Genomic DNA, 18,937 nt, shown 5'->3' on the forward strand with positions numbered 1-18,937 from the left:
TCTCTCTCTCTCTCTCTCTCTCTCTCTTATATAAGAGTAAAAAGAGTTACTTCTGTTATAAAGTCATTCGACCAAGTCCCATGTGCCTTGTCTCCAACAAGTCTCTTTCTCTCTCTTCTTGATCTTGGCTCTGGTTCACATGGTACTTTCCTAAAAATTTCGTAATTTTAAGGTTTTTCATCTCAGAAAAAGTCAGGTGGGTACTAACAGTTCTGTTCGATCTTTAACTCCTTCAGTTTTCTAACTTAAATTATGATCCCTTATAAGTAACACATCAGGTTGTAAATCCTCTCTCCATCTCTATTCATCCTGTCTGTTATACGTGTGTGTTGTTCAATTAACCTAGTCACCGGGACTGAAAAGGTATGCTATTATTTGCTTCTCTGTTGAGTTCTTAATTAATCTCTGTTTTCATAAGTGGCTGCAGCTATTAGTAGAATTGGTTTGTTTATCAGATATTATGCAGTTGATTTTGCATATAATATAGGGATCTTGTTGAAACTGAGTTACAAAAACTATATGTTAGGCAATAAAAGTCTTCACCATGATCTTAGAGCTTCTGTTGGATGAAGGTTTCAGATGACTCATGTCTGAATTTTTTTTTTCTACTTGTAGTTTTGCAAATCATTTTAGGGCTTGCATACAAGTGACAAGAAATGTACAAGCATCCAAGACAAGAGATTGAGGCTTACTCTTTACCTCCTGTTGGGAATCTTAGGTACATACCGGTTCACAACTCCCTTAAACGGTATTGCATGCTCGAGCCATCATCATCATCACTTGTCTCTCCTGCTTACACTGTTCTGTCAAACGCTAAGGTTAACAGCTCTGCGTATGAGGATACGTCTGGCTCTTGTGTAACTGACGATTTTAACGACAAGATAAAGGAACTTGAGACAGTGATGATGGGGCCAGACTCCTTGGACTTGGTCTTCACTTACAACGACTCCTCTGATTCCACGTCGTGTCAAGAGACTAATAGCTGGAGATCAACTCTAGAGGCCATCTCGAGACATGATCTAAGGGCTGATCTTGTTTCATGCGCACAAGCTTTGTCTGAAAACGATCTTATGATGGCACATTCAATGATGGAGAAGCTACGACAAATGGTATCTGTTTCCGGTGAGCCTATCCAACGGTTAGGAGCTTACTTACTAGAAGGCCTAGTGGCAAAGCTAGCTTCATCGGGTAGTTCCATATACAAATCACTTAACAGGTTCCCTGAACCCGCAAGCACCGAGCTTCTCTCCTACATGAACATCCTCTACGAGGTGTGTCCTTACCTAAAGTTTGGTTACATGTCAGCAAATGGTGCCATCGCTGAAGCCATGAAGGAAGAAAACAGAGTTCATATTATTGATTTCCAAATATGTCAAGGGAGTCAGTGGGTTACTCTTATCCAGGCCTTTGCAGCTAGGCCCGGTGGGCCTCCTCGGATACGGATAACGGGTGTTGATGATACGACTTCAGCTTATGCTCGTGGAGGTGGGTTAAGTATTGTAGGGAACAGACTCGCTAAGCTTGCTAAACAGTTTAACGTTCCATTTGAGTTCAACTCGGTATCAGTGTCAGCGTCTGAGGTCGAACTTAAAGACCTTGGAGTCCGACCAGGGGAAGCTCCAGCCGTCAACTTTGCCTTTGTGCTTCATCATATGCCTGACGAAAGCGTGAGCACCAAGAATCACCGGTAAAATAATGTTTTTGAACTTTATTAAGTACATAGAACGATTCTTGTCTGTGTTTTTTTTTTTTGGAATACCAAGAGTCGTCCAGGTCCTATTTATTTTTTTCTGATTTACTTTCTTTGACTTGAGAATATTATCTTTTTTTTTCGTTGCAGTGACCGGTTACTGAGAATGGTGAAGAGCTTATCTCCAAAAGTAGTGACTTTAGTGGAGCAAGAATCAAACACAAACACGGCCTCTTTCTTCCCGAGGTTCAAGGAGACAATGGATTACTATGACGCCATGTTCGAGTCTATTGATGTGACTCTCCCAAGGAATCATAAGCAGAGGATCAACGTGGAGCAGCATTGTCTAGCGAGAGACCTTGTGAACATCATTGCATGTGAAGGAGCTGATCGGGTGGAGCGGCATGAGCTACTAGGAAAATGGAAGGCGCGGTTTGAGATGGCGGGTTTCACTTCTTACCCGTTGAGTCCCCTTGTGAACTCCACCATTAAAAGTCTGCTCAGGAACTATTCGGACAAGTATAGGCTTGAGGAAAGAGATGGAGCCTTGTATCTTGGTTGGATGCAACGAGATTTGGTCGCTTCTTGTGCCTGGAGATGACACACTGAAAACATTTTACGCTGTAATCACAATCAATGTGTTTCTTCTACTTGTATGCAATTTAGTTGCTCACGTGAATCTCTTGAAACCGTTAGAAAATATTTGATCTCGACCTTTGTTCTCCTAGGTTGAGTCCTACTCCACTCTCTTATTCCTCTGTGTTCTTACGGTCTTTACTTGTCTGTTACGGAACCGAATCCTGTAATAGACGTTATGCAAATTACGTACCTATTTTTATAGTTGGCTTTCTGACGTAAGCACATGTTAAGAACACACACACACAGGTGAGCAAATCCCACAAACTTAATTTAGACCTTATCATGGCCAGATAAAAAGTCTTTGTTTTCTAAAAATGAATTCTCTATTTTCGGAAAACAATAGCATTAGTGTTTGCGTCAAACACAATCCTAAAATATTTCCAAAAATTTAGGTAACAAAAGCAAGGAACGGTGGAGAAGAAAGCCAACGTACAAATATCTCTCTCCTCCTAGTGACTATATAATGGCAACCAAACCAAGGAACAAATCATAAATAAGAAAAATATTTTTTTCACACATATAATAATCAAACTAGTGGATTACAAAATATATAGAAAAAAATAAAAATTGTAATCCCTAGTAAAAAAATCTCATAATGGGTGTGCATTTTGGAATATCTGTATTATTTGTTATTTGTTTGTTAGGTTTATCAGCAAACGCTAAAGATTTCACAGTCACTGCTCCTCCAGGTTCCGATATCACCAGCGTAAGTTTCTAACCATCATTTGACTGACGTTAGTTTTCTTGTACTCCAAGATAGCTTAAAATCTTTGGGGATGATGCAGTTATTGTTGAAAACATTCAATGAGGCATGCCAGTTCCCAACCAAAAGCAGCGTTTTGATCCCTAAAGGTGAATACAGGCTTCGTTCAATAGAGATGATGGGTCCATGCAAAGCTCCCATAAGGATTACTCTTCAAGGCACTGTGAAAGCTGACGGAAACGTTAACGGGAACGACTACTGGGTCGCTTTCCGCAGGATTAATGGGTTTAAGTTGAACGGAGGTGGTATCTTTGACGGTGAAGGTAACGCTGCATGGAGGGCTAACAATTGCCACAAGATGGCATTGACTAAGTGCAAGAAACTCCCTATCGTATGTGTCTATCTATCTCTCTGTGTTTTATACATCTCCGTTAAATAGCAAACGGTTTTGTTAATTTGTTTATGTTTTGTGTCATTGTTGAACAGAGCATACGTTTTGATTTCGTGACTGACGCTAAGATAAGAGGCATAACCTCGTTGGATTCAAAGAACTTCCACATTAACGTGCTCGGGGCAAGGAACATGACAATGGAAGCAGTCACGATCATAGCCCCTGACGAGAGTCCCAACACCGATGGAATCCACATCGGAAGGAGTGATGGAGTCCAGATCATCAACTCAATTATCAAAACGGGAGATGACTGCATCTCTATTGGAGACGGGACGAAAAACCTTCTCGTTGAAGGAGTTACATGCGGTCCGGGGCACGGAATCAGTATTGGAAGCCTTGGATTATACGGGAAGGAGGAAGACGTCACTGGCATCAGGGTCGTCAACTGCACCCTCATAAACACTGACAATGGTGTAAGGATCAAGACATGGCCGTCCTCAGCTTGCTCCACGACCGCCTCGGGTATCCATTTCGAGAATATTTTCCTCAGGAACGTTACTAACCCTATCCTCATCGACCAAGAGTACTGCCCCTGGAACCAATGCAACAAGAACGTGCGTACAAAAATATAATTTTCAAGAAAATCTAAATAATCATAGTGGTCATCATTTTTCTATGAGATGTACTGATGATTCAAGACGTTTTTGTTTGTAGAAACCATCATCTATCAAGCTGGTGGACATAAGCTTCAAGCATATCAGAGGAACATCAGCGAACAAAGACGCAGTTAAGCTTTTGTGCAGCAAGGGATTCCCATGCAAGAACGTGGAGATCGGTGACATTAACATTAGGTACAACGGAGCCGACGGTCCAGCAACATTCCAATGCTCCAACCTATCTCCCAAACTGATGGGAATTCAGGTTCCTAGAGCCTGTAGCAGCCCAGTGACTAAGCTACCAGGCCAATAAGAAATCTCGATGTACGTGACAACCTATACGCAATCTAAAATGTACAACCCAATGTGTGTTATATTTTTTTCATTTGATTTGTTTGTTTGTGAAATAACATATTCTTTTTGCAAAATGATAAGTTCGGAGGAAATCTTAGTAATGTAGTAGTTTCTTTCATCTTATTAACTTAGCCAATAAGTTTATTTATACAAATTACATAACTTGTTTGGCAAGTTTTTTACATAATAGAATATGAAATCTAACATATACATTAATGCTAACTTTCCTAATAGTTACATGTAAATATATTTGATCGGTGATCTCGTATCCCGAGATCTTCCGATACAAAAATATGCGTTTTTGCTAGCTATCTTCTATAATATGAATCATTCTTGAGAGAAAATATAATATTGTTAACTAAGTATAAGTGTGAGTTACAAAATTATCTAATTGCTTCTATACGTATAAATACACTAATCAAACGAGTATATGGTCGTATGTCAAAAGAATCAAATGGTTGGGCTAGTGGTATTTGAGGGGAAAACTCAATACAGTGTTGAGATAAACTTGAATTAGTTTGGAGTGCAAGTTACGTAATCCTAAAGTATTGTGGTTATCAATAAGGATTAGAAAATATCTAGTTTTTTCTTTAACGCTAGAAAATATCTAGTTATGTTAGTCCTGAGTTTAGGATAAATAAAGGGTTATATAAAGAGATGCAAAATTTGTTGCATAATTATAAGTTGTGAGAGTTGAAAGTTTTAGTTTTTGAGTGAGTTTTCTAAAGCAATAAAGAGTTTGAGTTTGTGTTCTTATTCTTCGATTTATATCTTTCGGTTTGATACAATATACAGTAATCCGCAATTCGATTCCGTGGATTATCGGAGATTAAATAATAATTTTAGTTCTAGACTATCCACTAATCATGCAATTATAGAATTTCAGAGTTACACCGCTATTAAACATCAAAAGATACTAAAAAATTGGGTATTATTGAGATACGCCTGATTTGAAGTTTTTCTTATTAATTGTAAGAATGAATAATTTACAGTTTTAAATAGAGTTGGGCAAATAAACCGAACCCAAAAATCTGAACCAATCCCGATCCGATAAAATGAATCCGAACCGATCCAAACCCGACATAAATACCGAGTGGATCTTATTTCGGATTATAGATATTATCCGAACCGAATCCGAATTTAAATGGATACCTGATAGAACTCGAAACATTCAAATTATTATCTCAATTCCTAATATGTACCAAACATTCAAACATTCGAAAAAGATACCAAACATGATCTCAATTCCTAATATGTATCCAAAATACACTAAAATATATTGAACATCTAAATTATTATCTATTACATAAAGGTTAGAGGTTCTATAAAATGAAAGTTGATGGTTGAAGGTGGCTGTTGAAGTTTGAATTTCTTATATTTTGATTTTGTTTTCATTGAACAATGTTTTTCATTTCATGAAAAATTGATTTTTGTTTCATTTTTTCATTTATTTGGTTTTATTCCTATCGATAAATATGTTTAATTTTTTGGTTGATTTGAGTTATCAAGGTTGATGTTCATTTCTTATTTCTGAATCGATTTTACTTATGTTTTGGTTACAAAATATATACAAATCAAGTATTTTAAAATCAAAGAACTAATTTTACTTATGTCTTGAAAATTGAAATTTGAAGTTCGTGGTTGAAGGTTGACAATGGTGCTTGCAGTTGAAACTTGAAATTTTATTTTGGTTTTGGTTTTTGATTTCATTGAATAATATGTTTCTCATTTGGTTTTGGTTTTGGTTTTGGTTTTGGCTTTGAGTTTCTTTAGATTGTCTCATTTGTTTTGTTTTATTTATACCAATAAAGATGCTTGGCTTTCGTTTCAAATTTACGTGATTTCATAGTTGTTTTGACGAAATTAATGCTTTTACTTACTTATTTGTATTGTAGATTACCATTTATATAGATTTGTATTAGTTACATTTAGTACAAACAATATAGTTAAGAACCGAAAGTCCATTTGAAACCTACCATAACAAGACAGGATTCGTGTATGAAACATCAATGATATAACATACCTTGCACATCCGTAGTTCTTATAGCCAAAATTAACTAATTCGAGAAAGACGTGGAGAGCTAGAGGAGGTCTGTAAATTACACATATACTCCTCTACCTTCTCTGATTAACCATCTGCTAAAATTATTTCAAAAATGTCACATTCCTTTTTCAGTTTCTTCTCAATCTCTCTTTTCCTTTGCATCAATTGTATTGCGCATCGCTACACATTCAGGGTGAGTTTGTATCAATTAAGTCATGCGTACGTTAACTTTAAATTGATGAGAGTTAAAACTAATCAATCTCATAAATTAAGAGTTAATTAATGTCAGGTTAAGGAACATCCATACAACAAACTGTGTAGCACCAAGAAGATTCTGACCGTTAACGGTCAGTTTCCTGGACCAGTTTTAAAGGTCTACAAAGGAGACACCATTTCCGTTAACGTTCGTAACCGAGCTGGTGAAAATATCAGATTCATAGCTAACAATCCTGGTATGTACCACCTTGCATAATCATATAATTAAACCTTATACACCTAGATCAACAGTTACACTAATGAGTTTGTAATTGCGTTTGTAGGGGTTTGGTTCATGCATTGTCACTTCGATAGACATCTCACGTGGGGTATGAATGTTGTCTTCATTGTCAAGAATGGAAGAGGACTAAACCAGCAGATTCTGCCTCCACCGCCTGACCTGCTGCCTTGTTACCAATTTGAGTACAATGCAAGTCATTACTAGGTTGTGTGTATGTAATAAACTCATTTTACCAAAGATATAATCCTAAAACTTTGGTTTCTTAGATTGAAGTTTTTCCAACGGTAGTAGTAACAAGGAAGAAGACTCCCAAGACAAGGGGTGATAATACTAAATCAAACCGTTGTCTCTTAAGGTCCCTTAGTGTTACCGATATGAATCCACGTGCTCATAATAAAGATTTGGATATTGGGGTGGTGATGTTTCCCTCTTTTACACCGATAATTTTAATCAAGAGGAGATATCTCCATGTCTTGTACCATACTATCATCTCGAGGAAGCTCTGCATGGTGGAGACCCACTGTGTAAGTTGAGTGATACATGTGTTTTATGTGACCCTGTTGAAGCGCTATAGCCTTGTGGTCCCAACCCCAGTCCTTTCGACTCCAAAGGTACAGAGGTGGAGGTATATTGTTCCACTGCTCTATCGTTTTGTTATGCACATCTATGGACCCGGGCAAATAGAAAGACTAAAAAAAACAGAGCAAAAACAGAGTGTTATCCAAAGCTACTGGTATAATAAACAGAGTTGGATTCATTTGTAGTACCTTTCCTGCAAGTAGATTCGCGTCCTCCCAAATCAAATCATACTCAGCTATGACATCGACCCTGGTTGTAATAGATGAAGTCAGAGTTAAGAAAAGTTTGTTACTAAGACTCTGTTTTTTGCTGTTTACCTTTTTGTTTCACTTGGTACGATGAGGATCAGAATCTTCGGTTTAAACTCGAGAGCCTTCATGATGAAAGTGTTAGCAAGACTGGATTTGAAACCGAAAGGCGGGTTCAATCCCATTATCTGTTCTTATCCATAACATTAAAAGAAAGATATATCTTAGTGAGTGGATTCAAGAAATGCATCTCAAGTTCAGGATGTTGTTTGATTTTTTGTACCAGTCGAGAGCCGTCGGGTAACTCTTCTTTCTTCACACTCATCCAATCTCTCTTCTCAAAGTTGAAAGTATTCTGCCATGGGAACATCATGTTTTCAGAAACAACTTCTTACACAAAAAGTAAAAGAGCGAGTCTTGTACCTTAGGTAGAATGAGATCAAAGTTCTTGAAGAAGCAAGACTTCCCCGTTTTCTCAAGCTTTTCTTTCATCAAACAACTGAAGTCGTTAGAGCCACAGCAGAAGTCTACTATTGTATCTCCATTTTGCACGTAATGGTGGAGCCTCTCTACTATCTGCATCATTAATTTCAAATAATGCAGTTTCAAATAGGTATCTCTAAACCGGTAGACTTCAACAGATAACAACTAAAAGGAAGGTTAACAAAACAACAAAAAGAGAGATATATAGTTCACCTCTTTAAGCTTCCCTAGCTTTGTGAAGTGACGACCAAACGATGTGTAACGCATACCATGGAGAAAAGGGGAAAGATAAATTTCAAGCTTCGTCTGCAGTTCAAAAGCATGACTGAGCAAACTCTTAGATGATACCAAAGATTGTGAAAACTAAATGTAATTAAAAACCTTATGCTTCATGAGCTGGACTAGGAGATCTGGATCAAATATAGCTCTGGCAGCTTCGCCGCGCCCTGCTTTAAACATCTTTAACGCAGCTCGAGCGGCCTGCAAAACAGACGTTAGGTTTCAGTGGAGCCGACACTACTAACTAAATAGCATACCTCCGTTTTAGATTGAAAAAACATACATTGGCATGAGTTTCAACTAGTCCTGTTGTGATGTTCTTGCCGATATCATTTCTTGAGTTGTAGCATTGTGCATGAGATTCCCCACGAGACTTGACAAACTCTTCAAAACTAAACGAAGACTCCACTTCATCAATTATAGATAGCACCCTGTGTAACCAGGAGAAAGTAAATATGACTACACCCTGTGTAATGAAACTATCAGTAAGTTGAGTGGAAAAAGAGTAACATCACCTTGATTCTACATCCTCGTGGTCTACATCGTTAGGATCGGCAAAATCAGGAGGACCTTCTTCTTTGGACACTGTTTTCCCACTGCTCTCAATCCTCCGTTTATTAAGATAGTCATTGACACTAAAATTCATCCTTGGTTTCCTAGATTTATTGATGCCTTCATGATACTTAGAACCCGTCACCATGCTCGGAACATCCTCTTTCACAGGTTCAAGACCGTTCCTTAGTGTTCTTCTTGGGCCAGATACATCAGGAAAAACTAAGTGGTCTCTAGCTGGAGTAGCAAGATTCCCTACTAGTTCATGGTTCCTGTTCAAAATAATATGAAAAGCTTATGTACATTGCGCCAGATCATGACATAAAAAAAAACCTGCTTTAAAATGCACTCAGAATATTCAAAAACTTACAAACAGTATATCAGAATGCGATTGTATGGAAGCAGTTGTTCCCAGGTTCTCTGAGGTGTTATCTCGTCACAGTTGAGTTCAGAAGTAATCTCTCTGAGTACAAAACAGTAAAAAACTGAAGGTGATATATATGGCAATTAGAAGATAAAGGAAAAAGTAAAAAGAAAAATGGGTTTACCTAGGTAAACATTTTCTGTGATAAGCAGTTGGACAACGTCTGCATACAGCAAAATGCAACGCAAATAGATTTTTGTTTTCACTTGTCTTACAGACTTTGCATATGTGTAGAGGACAGAAAAAAGGATCTTTAGCAGAAATTTTGGCTTGAAGTTCTTCCGTTTTGATTTGATCACCATCGTGGAGAAGCTTTGCAACACATGTTGGATGATAGAAATGACCGCAATTTGAGGCAGAACAAGGGAAGACCTTCAGAGAAGTAAACAGTTAGAATCCAGACAGAAGATTTTAAGTTATCTAAATAGCCTATCATATTAATGAAGAATGATATATTATTCTACCTCTTGAGAGAAATTTTCATCAGATGATCCCAATTGGCCACAAGCAAAGCACTGGTGTTGTTTGTACAGACAGTTGTTACAGAAATATTCTCTAAGTGCCTGCATATCCAGCATATTAACATTAGCATGAAGTCTCACCGTAATAGCATATCAAACAGAAACTCTAAAGGGGGATTCGAAGTACATGAACTTGAGTCCCTGATGGGAAGCCTAGTGATTCACACGATGTATCAACTCCATCAGCTATGGTTGGGTGGAAAGCTCTCAAGCAGCTTCCTTCACAACTGAGTTCAAAAAGAAAGAAATAAAATAAAATAACTGCAGCTGGTGAGGAGCTCTAAAGATAGCATCAACTTTTTTTTTGAAACTATGAAGCTTGACATACCACAGAATATAACCACCATTGTCGCAAATAGAGCAGACTGTATCAAACTGCAAGTTCGTCTCAAAACCATCATCGCTGCTGTTTTCCTCGTCTAGCATATCATCAACAAGGAAATTATGTTCCTTTGGTGACTGAGCATCTTCTTGATGTTGCGTTGGAAGTTCCTTAATAAGAGAAAACAATAAATAATCTCAGCAGAGAGAGAGCAAGTAAGCCACTTCTATGTTCTAAATAGGTCTCTCACCACTTCGGTAGGTGTTGTTTGTGAAGTTTTCTGGAGAAACCTACGCAAACACTACACACAAGAGAAAGTGTCAGAACGAAGAAGTAACTAAGTCAACCCAATATCAAATCCAATTGCAACGAAGAAATTAAAGAAAAGACCAAAGAGAAAACAGACCTTTGATTTTGTTAAATCCTCATCCATTTTCATAGCTCGACACACCAAATTAACATGATCAGACAAGTCATGCTCTGAAGGTTGGATCCTGAGTAAACATCAAAGATTGGTTTAAAGATGATATAAAAGGAAAACACATCAAGATAATCAGAAGAGGAACATCTAACTAAGCATATACCCATCCACTTTGTCCAAACTTCTCCACACAAGGTCGCTTGAAGCCTCAGGATTCCTTTTAGCAAAGTGAAGACACTGAAGCGTTACCAGAGCTGTTCTAACTAAACCCTCATAACTCTTTGCTGGTTTCAGTAGAGTTATCCAGCGCATCCCATGTAGAAGCACTTGGATCTTGAGACGTTCATCCTCAGACATATCAAACTTCCACGCTTTGGCGAGCTTACGAACAGACTCGTTTCCACCACAATCACTGCTGCTGCCACGCAGATACACAGTCCATCTAGAGCTACCAGCGGGATCTTCGTCTTCCTCCTCATCGTCGTCATCCCATTTTGCCGGAAGAAGACAAAACTTGACAGGGATGTCGGTTTGATCAACGAAAGAGTAGTTATCAACGTAGTCAGGTAGAATCTGTCCCTCTTCGTCAGACGAATCCATTATTAGATATCTGAAGGAAGAAAAACATCAAAGCTTTAAACTTTTTTTTATCTCCTTATCACAATACTAAACGAACAACCCACACATAAACGCAACCAAACAAAATCACAAAGAAAGCAAAATAAGGAACAAAAAAGCATCTTAACCTAAGCTACTAAGCTACTTAATGTAGCGGAAGAGAAATGGTTGAAAACAGCTCATTGAAGAAGTAAAAACCCCACAAATATTCAAAACCCTAACTTCCGATCTTCTTCCTGATTTTTTCTAAAAAAAAAAGAGCAGAACACAAATACAGAGGAGAGAATCGTCAAAAGAGAAGGAAGGTTACCGCGATCCTCGTTGTGCAGGAGTTGCCGTACAGAAGCTTGGTCGCCGCTTAACACCCTAAAGCCTTCAGATTTTAATCAATTGAGAGAGAGAAGAAGAAAGGTGGACTGTGAGAGAGAGAGAGAGAGAGAGAGAGAGAGAGTGTGTGTGTGTGTGTTTCTGTTAATAGTAAGAAGACGAAGAAGATGATTTGCTTTTCCCGTACGATTTTAAACAGTTTCGGGAAACATTTTTTTTGTCTTTTAGTGGACAATGACCAAAAGCCCCCATCACATGTAAATCAATTATGGGCTTCTTAAAGAAAACTTATGGGCTTCTTAACTGGCCCAAAAATTTTGATGGTTTGAGACTTTTAGTTCTCATAAACTAAAGAAATGAGGGCATGGGAGGAGTTGGCTCCTTTCCTGCTTTGATAAAAAAGTTTCAAACTTTTAGATCATTTTGGTTCACCAATCTCTCTGGTTAGGTTTGAAATGATTGATCATAGGGATGATCATATATTTACCATTTTCTGGTTCATATATTTAGTTCCTGGATGGAAGTGGCACCATCTAGTCAAGATTTTGATCCTTTTTCCCAAACTGATACCATGTAGCTTTAAGAGTCTTCTGTTTCTTTAATAACTTGTAAAATCCATTGAACATTAATTGCACAGACATGTCTCAGTATCTTAACAAGCGTTCTTCAAATAGACCCAGTTCAAGGCATCATTCTGAAGATCTAAGTTTGAACAAGATCTTGGCAGGAAAGACAAGGAAGCTAGCTAGCTGCTCGAATGTTCTTCGAGACACCTGGTAGTTAATACTCTCATTCTTTTCATTGTCTCTGCATTGCCTCTAACTGAGTAGGTTGGTTTTTATATTACAGGTACGTACTGAAAGTTTAGAGGACTTATTGATGTGCAATAGAACCGACCTTACAGCGATATCACTCTGTCGTTGAAGCCTGCCCCTTTTTTCAAAGGTTCAATTATATGATTAAACAATCTTCACCAGATTTATCTTTCTGTAATTCAACCATGATGCCAGACAACTTGTAAGACAAGGAAGTAGTCATATTTTTTTAATCCCTGGTTTGTTTACATACTTAAATAAGCAAAACTTTACTTGGAGAAAGAATTGGTAAAAACATCTATAATGCATCATTTGTTATTATTAGTTACATCATTAAAAAAAACTGACAATGTTGTTTGAAAAAAAAGATTTTTTTTTTTTTGGTCAAAAAAAAAAGATTCTTTATAATTATTGAAACTTGGAAGAAAAAGATGAAAGAAACATATTGTAACTGTAAAATATTGCTTAAGAAAGTGTTTAGGTTAAAGAAGACTGTCTAAGCGAGATGGCAATCTCTTGAAGAAGTTACTTGGCAAAGAAGGCAACTTGCTTCTAAACTTTGGGTGTCTTAGATAGTACAGCCCACCAGCCAGTGTGATTGCTTTAAACGGCATAGCATAAAGAACCACGGATGCAGCCAAGCAGAACAAAATGAATAGGCTTGTAGCCCTGGGGTCTCGCCAGCTCAGAAGCGACTGAACTCTCTCTCCCTGAGCTGCTATATCCCCAACCACAGTCTGGATCCTACCCGCAACGCTCCTGAGCCGGTCATACCTCAGCCTGACCAAGTCCTGTGACCTAGACGTTGGGAACGTGTCAAACTCTTCATCAAGCTCATCAGGATTAACAGCCTCGGCCCAAGAGAGCTTCATATCCATGTGAGGAGGATGTCTCGGCCTAGACTTGAAGTTCCACAATCCAATAAAGAACATGTAGAGAAACATTGTGGGAAAGATGAGTTCAGGGTACATGACCAAGATAAAGAACAGGACATGAACCAGAACAGAAGTAACTGGGTATCTCCAGTTGCAGATATCCTCAACCCATTTCCCAACCAAGAAATAGCCGGAGAGTAGCGACATGATGCGGAAAAAGTTGGCTTTGCTTCTTCTCATGCTCCACAGGTGAGAGTCTACATCCAACATGTACTCAACAACCTCTTTCCTCAGCGGCGGCTCGGCTCGTCCAAGTCGGGTTGCAACGATGTTCATCGCTTGGTACCTTAACCCGTCTACTTGGTTCACCGTGAAAGGGGAAAGATAGTGCATCTTGGGGAGAAGCGGATGGCCGTAGTTGTAGATGATGTTGGCCAGAGAAAGAGTTGTGAAACGAACTGATATCTGGAGGTCACCTGTTTTCTTGAGGCCGTGCGGTTGCAGAACAAGAAGTGGAAATGAATGCGTGTAGATCTTCTGAGCCTCTAGTGTAGACAGCCTGATTCTAACCTTTCCTATTCTTGCATCTCTAGTGGAGCCGTTACCGGACTGAGCTGAACCCAAATGACAGTTATCGAAAACACCAAGAGTGACAACAGTACAAGGATCATAGACTTCCCATGTGTACTGCTCGTTCCATCTTGGACTCAGTGAATCAAGAATGGTTCTGGTTCTCACCCATTTTTGACCATACTTAGCCACACAGTACGCATCAGTGCTTCCTCTACCGTCTTTCAACTTCATCGGCACCAACCCTTTCGCTCCAAGGATCCCAATCTCCAACATCCCCACCGGCTGTTTCCACAGCTGCCTAGCCGTTGGTCTCGTGTCACTAATATACATCGTCGACTCGTCCATCACGTGGTAGCCTCCTTCAAGACAGATCCTCAGGTGAATCCTGCTCGAGAACTTATGCTCTTTCCTCCTCGGATCTCCCTCGAGAACACCGTACTTGTCAAGATTGAACCAACGAGAGTGAACAGGACGGTGGTCTAACCGCTTCTCGAACACGTTCATCGGCAAGCTGATCTTACCGATCACTTCATCTCTAGACGTGTGAACACGGTCTTCCACAGAGATCACCAGCTGCTCTTCGAACGGTTCAGCGACCACAAAGACAAGATCTTCGTTCCATAACGGATTCGTCGTCTTCACAGGACAAATCTTGGTCTTGAGAGTTTGCATTCCGACGTTGGCTTTGACAAAGACATCAGGAAGACGGTTTCTATCGCTCGGGATCATGTCTTGAGCTTCGATGACATTGACTCGCAAGTACCAAAGCTTAGGAGAGACGTATACTTTCGATCTAACGTTGAACACGCCTTCTCCGTGAACAGAAGCAGAGTCAGCATGCCACGCTTCAGGGAAAGCTTCGTCGGCTTGAGTTCCCATCCAGACAGCGAGCATGATCTCTCCTCTTACTATCTTCCCTTCTCCTCTCCAGTCCTCTAAACGGTACCACTGAGGAGCTAAAGGACTGTTGGGTGGAACTCTCGTTGGGATCTCGTTGAGGTCGAACACCACTTTCCCAAGAAAGTCATCTCGACCTAGCGTTTCCTTGTCCTTGACAAAGACTTCAAGAACCGACGAGTGGATCCGTTCTTTGGTAAACGCGAAGACTTGGTTCCACTCGGGAAGTGTTGTCTTTCTGTCAAAGTGTTTTGTTCTTCCCTTGTAGTTCCCAAGCTTCACCTCCACGTAAGGATCACATCCTCCGGTGATTAGACCAGGTGGGAGGTCTTTGGCTCTGACGACTCGGACGTAGAGATAAAACATCTGTTCCACTAGGTCGTATGTGCCTGTGAATCTCTCTCCAGCGTTTGTGTTTGGCCATCTCTCTCCGAGTTCCAGGTTCATGTCCTTCACCTTGAAGTCTTCTGGATCAATGTGATCACCGTATGGTTGCATGTGGTTGGCGTTGTTGTAAGGGGGTTGAGGAGGTTGGTTAGCTCCACGCGGCTGCTGAGAGTGAAGCTGGTTAGCTCCACGCGGCTGCTGAGAGTGAAGCTGGTTAGCTCCACGGGGATGCTGAGAGTGAATCTGGTTAGCTCCACGAGAGTGTGGATTGTTGTTGGCTTCTTGGGGGTGTTCACGAGACCTTAGGCGAATGGAATGCATTGGTGCAGGCCGAGGAAGGACTTCTTGTCTATGTAGTGTTTGAACAGCTTCTTCAAATTGTTCAGGTTCTGTTTCTTCTGATGATTCCTTCTTGCCTTCTACACGCTCACTGGCAGAATCATCAGCAAGATCTTCTTGCTCTTCTGCTGATGCAAAGCTCTCTCGAGAATCTTCTGTTTCAGAATCAGTAATATCTTCTTCTATTGCAGTAGAAGAGGCTTGCGTTGGTGAGGTGGTGTAATGTTTAGAAGGAGAAGAGCGTTGGTCTTGTTCAGACGATGAGATATAGAATTTGAGACCAATCTCACCTTTGACAGAAGCAAGAACCGACTTCTTCTCCAACGTGAAGCGCTGGTACACTTGTTCGCCTTCTTGAACAATGTTAGAGAAAGAGATCTTGACTCTACCGAGGAAGCTTCTACCGGGAAGAGGTCTTCTCTCGTGGTAAACAGAGACTTCAATGTGGTGGTTGTCTCTTCTGACTTTGTGGTCGTAATCAAAGTAGAGTTTCTGGTCCCAAACAGGGTTAAGGCTTTTGGGTACGGTTCTGGTTTTGCTCAACTGGTTAAGGAAATCAACTTCTACAAAAGGACTCGCTGAGCCTTGGCCATCTCTGGGCATAAGGTTTTGAGCATCGACAACGTGTACGACTAGTTTGGTTCTGTTTCTCATGGTGAAGGTTTTCTTTGGTTTCTTGAGTGACAAGGGAGATTTAAAGAGGGAATGAAATCACTAAGAGGGAAACCCAATTAGGGAAGAAAGGAATGTATTCTGATTAAACTATCAGAAATAAAGTTTGCTTGTGTGTTCAAGTAAAGAATGGGATGATGAAGAAGCTGCCTTTTTTTTTGTCTGTCTGTGATTGAACTACAAGCTTTTGTATGATTCTCTCTAGGAAGATGAGTTTTGGAGTTTAAGTATATAAAGCTTTTTTTCTCCAAGTGTAAAGTGTTTTTTGGTCTCTGCAAATGATTACAAGTCGTGCAAGTTCAGATATTGGACACATGACTTCTATGTTTTTTTTTAACACCGACTTGTGGCAAATTAACTTTGGATGATTCGGGAGACTTGAACATGAGATGTGAGAATCTTCTTAGCCCACAGAGATCAAAATGTGACTCCTAGGAAATCTCATTACTGAGGTTTCTTATAAGTTTAAATTTGTTATAATCGTTTCTATGCAAAGCTCAAAGCAAACAATCCATTTAATATGTGTACACTAGAAATGTAATAATGTGACTTCGTTCTATGTTGTAAGACAGAGTCAAATGACAATATGGACTAACCTCACAATGAAGGATCCAATGTGTACCTCAAACCAATAACTTGTTTTCAGGAAAACACAATGCCATGAACTCCGATAGACTAAAGGTGTTTACACTAGAAATGTAATATACTGTGACTTTGTTCTATGTTGTGAGACAGAGTCAAATGACAATATGGACTAACCTCACAATGAAAGATCCAATGTGTACCTCAAAGGCTCAAACCAATAACTTGTCTTTAGGAAAACACAATGCCATGAACTCCGATAGACTAAAGGCAGCTTTGTCCTGTGTCTGTAGCGTTGTTCCATCCAATGAGATTTACGTGACCGGAATGAAATTAACAGGGTCAAAGCAAGACCAGATTCAGTTGAAATGATTTAAATGGAAACCCCATTAGAAGCCCCCTAAAGCTTAGATTGATACAGTCAGATGTAGAAATGTGGTCTTCTTTTTCAATGCCCTGTTTGCTTTCACTGTAGCAGACGTTACAGCCCAACTTACTACTGCCACCTCTGTCTCTGTCCTTCCGTTACCATATCAATGTCTTCAACTACAGGACAGTCACACTCGTATCTGGATATCCCATAATTTTCTGACTCTTCCTCTTCTTCTTCCTCAGACCAAGCCGGATAAACAATCTTGCCACTCTTCTTCCCCAAATCCGTTTCAACACATTTCCTATACATCCCTCTACTTCTATCAAGACGCCCTTCGTTCATCATGTTCGCAAACTTCTCCCTTACATCAACGAGAGGGTGCCTCTCAAGGAGCTGCCGCCTATCATAACCTTCTCTAAGAATCACCGTCTGCGTATCACACTTCATCGAAATGTAGAAAATCCCCGGGTGCCGCTCAAACACTTTGGTGAACTTCTGCGGAAGCGCAAACGGTTTACGGAGATTGCTCACGTTTCTCCTCTCCATCTTCTTCCCAACCGTCAGATGGAGAAGCTCGTGAAACACTCCCACGTTCCTCTTCTCCGACAGATCAGTCCTCGGATCCAAATGAGACGCGTCGACGTAAGGCGACGTGTAAGGTAGTCTCTGCCATTCTCCCAGCCACTCCACGCCCTTCCTCTTCAACCCAAACCCCCTCGTAAACTTAACCGGGAATGCCACACCATCACCTTTAAGCTGCAGATGAGAAACCGCGAGGCGTTCGTCCCAATGTAACAGCTTCAAACCGACGAGATCACTAGACAGCTCAACCAAACCGAACAAATCCTGTCGGTTACGAACCAAGGAAGCTCTATAATCATACGGCAAACCAAGATCCCATCTGAGATGATCAACGTCATGCAGAGGAAGCGTTCTCTCGCGTGTCAGCATAAGAAGCTTACACAGCCTCGAACAAACATCCTCTTCGTCCACCCGCGAAACACTAACTTCTTCGCCGTAAAGATCTATCGCCTCGGGGGTTAAACCGAAGCAAGGGACGCGAGTGCCTGCGCCGTCGCGACGACAATGATGCTCGGAGAAGATATTGGGGTATCTCCTCAAGAAAGCCGCGAGCTTTAGGTCTCGAGGCAGACCGAGCTGGCCTCGGTGAGTGTTGAGGTGAAAGATCGGTGCTTTCGTGTCGTGAGAAGAGGAGATGATCGAGACGAGGTTGCAGACTGCTTTGAGATGCTTCTCGCGAGTTACTACGGCGTCGAGTTCCTTGTCTTTCACCCATTTTAACTTCACGTTGACTAGACCGCGTGTCTGTGTGAAACCAAACGATTGTTTGAGTTTGGAGAAAGGAGTAGAGGGACTAACCCTTCGCTGATGCAGCAACCACCGCATTGGTCGGAGGAGAGATTAAACCCTAATTTCGATCCTCAACGAGATTGAAATAATATCAATTGAGAAGAATAGTATCAATTTCTTTGCAGTAAGTGTGTTGATTACAACTTTTTTCCGATTGCAGATAACAGAGACGAGGAGAAAGAAGAAGATTACTACTAGGTTCTGATTAGTTTTCCTGTGATGGGCCGATAGGCCCATTAAAAGGGTAATATGGGCGGGTTGGGTAAAGTTGAAATGGTCCAACATGAGTATTGTGTACTGTGTAGC

The 18,937-nt window shown here is 40.2% G+C and overlaps 5 protein-coding genes across 9 annotated transcripts; 2 read left to right on the forward strand and 3 right to left on the reverse strand.

Annotated features, from left to right (window-relative positions):
* LOC108853644 (scarecrow-like transcription factor PAT1) lies at window positions 1-2,417 on the forward strand. Of its 5 annotated transcripts, XM_018627055.2 has the most exons (4): window positions 2-196; window positions 279-363; window positions 616-1,687; window positions 1,841-2,417. In XM_018627055.2, the coding sequence occupies exons 3-4, from the start codon at window positions 657-659 to the stop codon at window positions 2,289-2,291; spliced, it is 1,482 nt and encodes a 493-aa protein (XP_018482557.1). In that variant the 5' UTR covers window positions 2-196; window positions 279-363; window positions 616-656; the 3' UTR covers window positions 2,292-2,417. The 5 variants fall into 5 exon arrangements, with proteins under 5 accessions (XP_018482560.1, XP_018482557.1, XP_018482558.1 ...); XM_018627058.2 differs by lacking the exon at window positions 279-363 and having other exon boundaries at window positions 1-142; XM_018627056.2 differs by lacking the exon at window positions 279-363.
* A 417-nt stretch (window positions 2,418-2,834) lies between these two features.
* On the forward strand, window positions 2,835-4,607 carry LOC108853648 (polygalacturonase-like). The gene is made up of 4 exons (XM_018627063.2): window positions 2,835-3,035; window positions 3,115-3,423; window positions 3,519-4,037; window positions 4,138-4,607. Exons 1-4 carry the CDS (start codon window positions 2,925-2,927, stop codon window positions 4,390-4,392), a joined length of 1,194 nt encoding a protein of 397 aa, XP_018482565.1. The 5' UTR covers window positions 2,835-2,924; the 3' UTR covers window positions 4,393-4,607.
* A 2,607-nt stretch (window positions 4,608-7,214) lies between these two features.
* Window positions 7,215-11,879, reverse strand: LOC108853643 (protein ENHANCED DOWNY MILDEW 2). The gene is made up of 18 exons (XM_018627051.2): window positions 11,731-11,879; window positions 10,966-11,412; window positions 10,788-10,875; window positions 10,632-10,682; window positions 10,388-10,551; window positions 10,187-10,286; window positions 10,003-10,101; window positions 9,663-9,910; window positions 9,485-9,577; window positions 9,078-9,386; window positions 8,846-8,993; window positions 8,665-8,763; window positions 8,497-8,589; window positions 8,224-8,376; window positions 8,084-8,155; window positions 7,870-7,988; window positions 7,741-7,801; window positions 7,215-7,662 (listed from the first exon to the last, which is right to left on the reverse strand). The coding sequence occupies exons 2-18, from the start codon at window positions 11,400-11,402 to the stop codon at window positions 7,420-7,422; spliced, it is 2,577 nt and encodes an 858-aa protein (XP_018482553.1). The 5' UTR covers window positions 11,403-11,412; window positions 11,731-11,879; the 3' UTR covers window positions 7,215-7,419.
* Window positions 11,880-12,027: 148 nt separating this feature from the next.
* Window positions 12,028-16,672, reverse strand: LOC108853642 (multiple C2 domain and transmembrane region protein 2). The gene has a single exon (XM_018627050.2). The coding sequence runs from the start codon at window positions 16,285-16,287 to the stop codon at window positions 13,045-13,047; it is 3,243 nt and encodes a 1,080-aa protein (XP_018482552.2). The 5' UTR covers window positions 16,288-16,672; the 3' UTR covers window positions 12,028-13,044.
* Window positions 16,673-16,884: 212 nt separating this feature from the next.
* Window positions 16,885-18,783, reverse strand: LOC108853647 (protein WHAT'S THIS FACTOR 9, mitochondrial). The gene has a single exon (XM_018627062.2). The coding sequence runs from the start codon at window positions 18,665-18,667 to the stop codon at window positions 17,384-17,386; it is 1,284 nt and encodes a 427-aa protein (XP_018482564.1). The 5' UTR covers window positions 18,668-18,783; the 3' UTR covers window positions 16,885-17,383.
* Between the last annotated feature and the right edge of the window lie 154 nt (window positions 18,784-18,937).

This window comes from Raphanus sativus, chromosome 4, assembly GCF_000801105.2.
Source record: "Raphanus sativus cultivar WK10039 chromosome 4, ASM80110v3, whole genome shotgun sequence".
In the NCBI taxonomy this organism is placed as follows: Eukaryota; Viridiplantae; Streptophyta; class Magnoliopsida; order Brassicales; family Brassicaceae; genus Raphanus; species Raphanus sativus.

Coding starts and splice junctions, on each gene's coding strand:
- LOC108853644 (XM_018627058.2), top strand. CDS start 657: ATGTACAAGCATCCAAGACAAGAGATTGAGGCTTACTCTTTACCTCCT. Junction 1,688..1,840: donor GTGAGCACCAAGAATCACCG/GTAAAATAATGT, acceptor TTTTCGTTGCAG/TGACCGGTTACTGAGAATGG.
- LOC108853648 (XM_018627063.2), top strand. CDS start 2,925: ATGGGTGTGCATTTTGGAATATCTGTATTATTTGTTATTTGTTTGTTA. Junction 3,036..3,114: donor CAGGTTCCGATATCACCAGC/GTAAGTTTCTAA, acceptor GGGATGATGCAG/TTATTGTTGAAAACATTCAA. Junction 3,424..3,518: donor AGTGCAAGAAACTCCCTATC/GTATGTGTCTAT, acceptor ATTGTTGAACAG/AGCATACGTTTTGATTTCGT.
- LOC108853643 (XM_018627051.2), bottom strand. CDS start 11,402: ATGGATTCGTCTGACGAAGAGGGACAGATTCTACCTGACTACGTTGAT. Junction 10,102..10,186: donor CATCAGGGACTCAAGTTCAT/GTACTTCGAATC, acceptor CTGGATATGCAG/GCACTTAGAGAATATTTCTG. Junction 9,578..9,662: donor CACAGAAAATGTTTACCTAG/GTAAACCCATTT, acceptor TTTTGTACTCAG/AGAGATTACTTCTGAACTCA.
- LOC108853642 (XM_018627050.2), bottom strand. CDS start 16,287: ATGAGAAACAGAACCAAACTAGTCGTACACGTTGTCGATGCTCAAAAC.
- LOC108853647 (XM_018627062.2), bottom strand. CDS start 18,667: ATGCGGTGGTTGCTGCATCAGCGAAGGGTTAGTCCCTCTACTCCTTTC.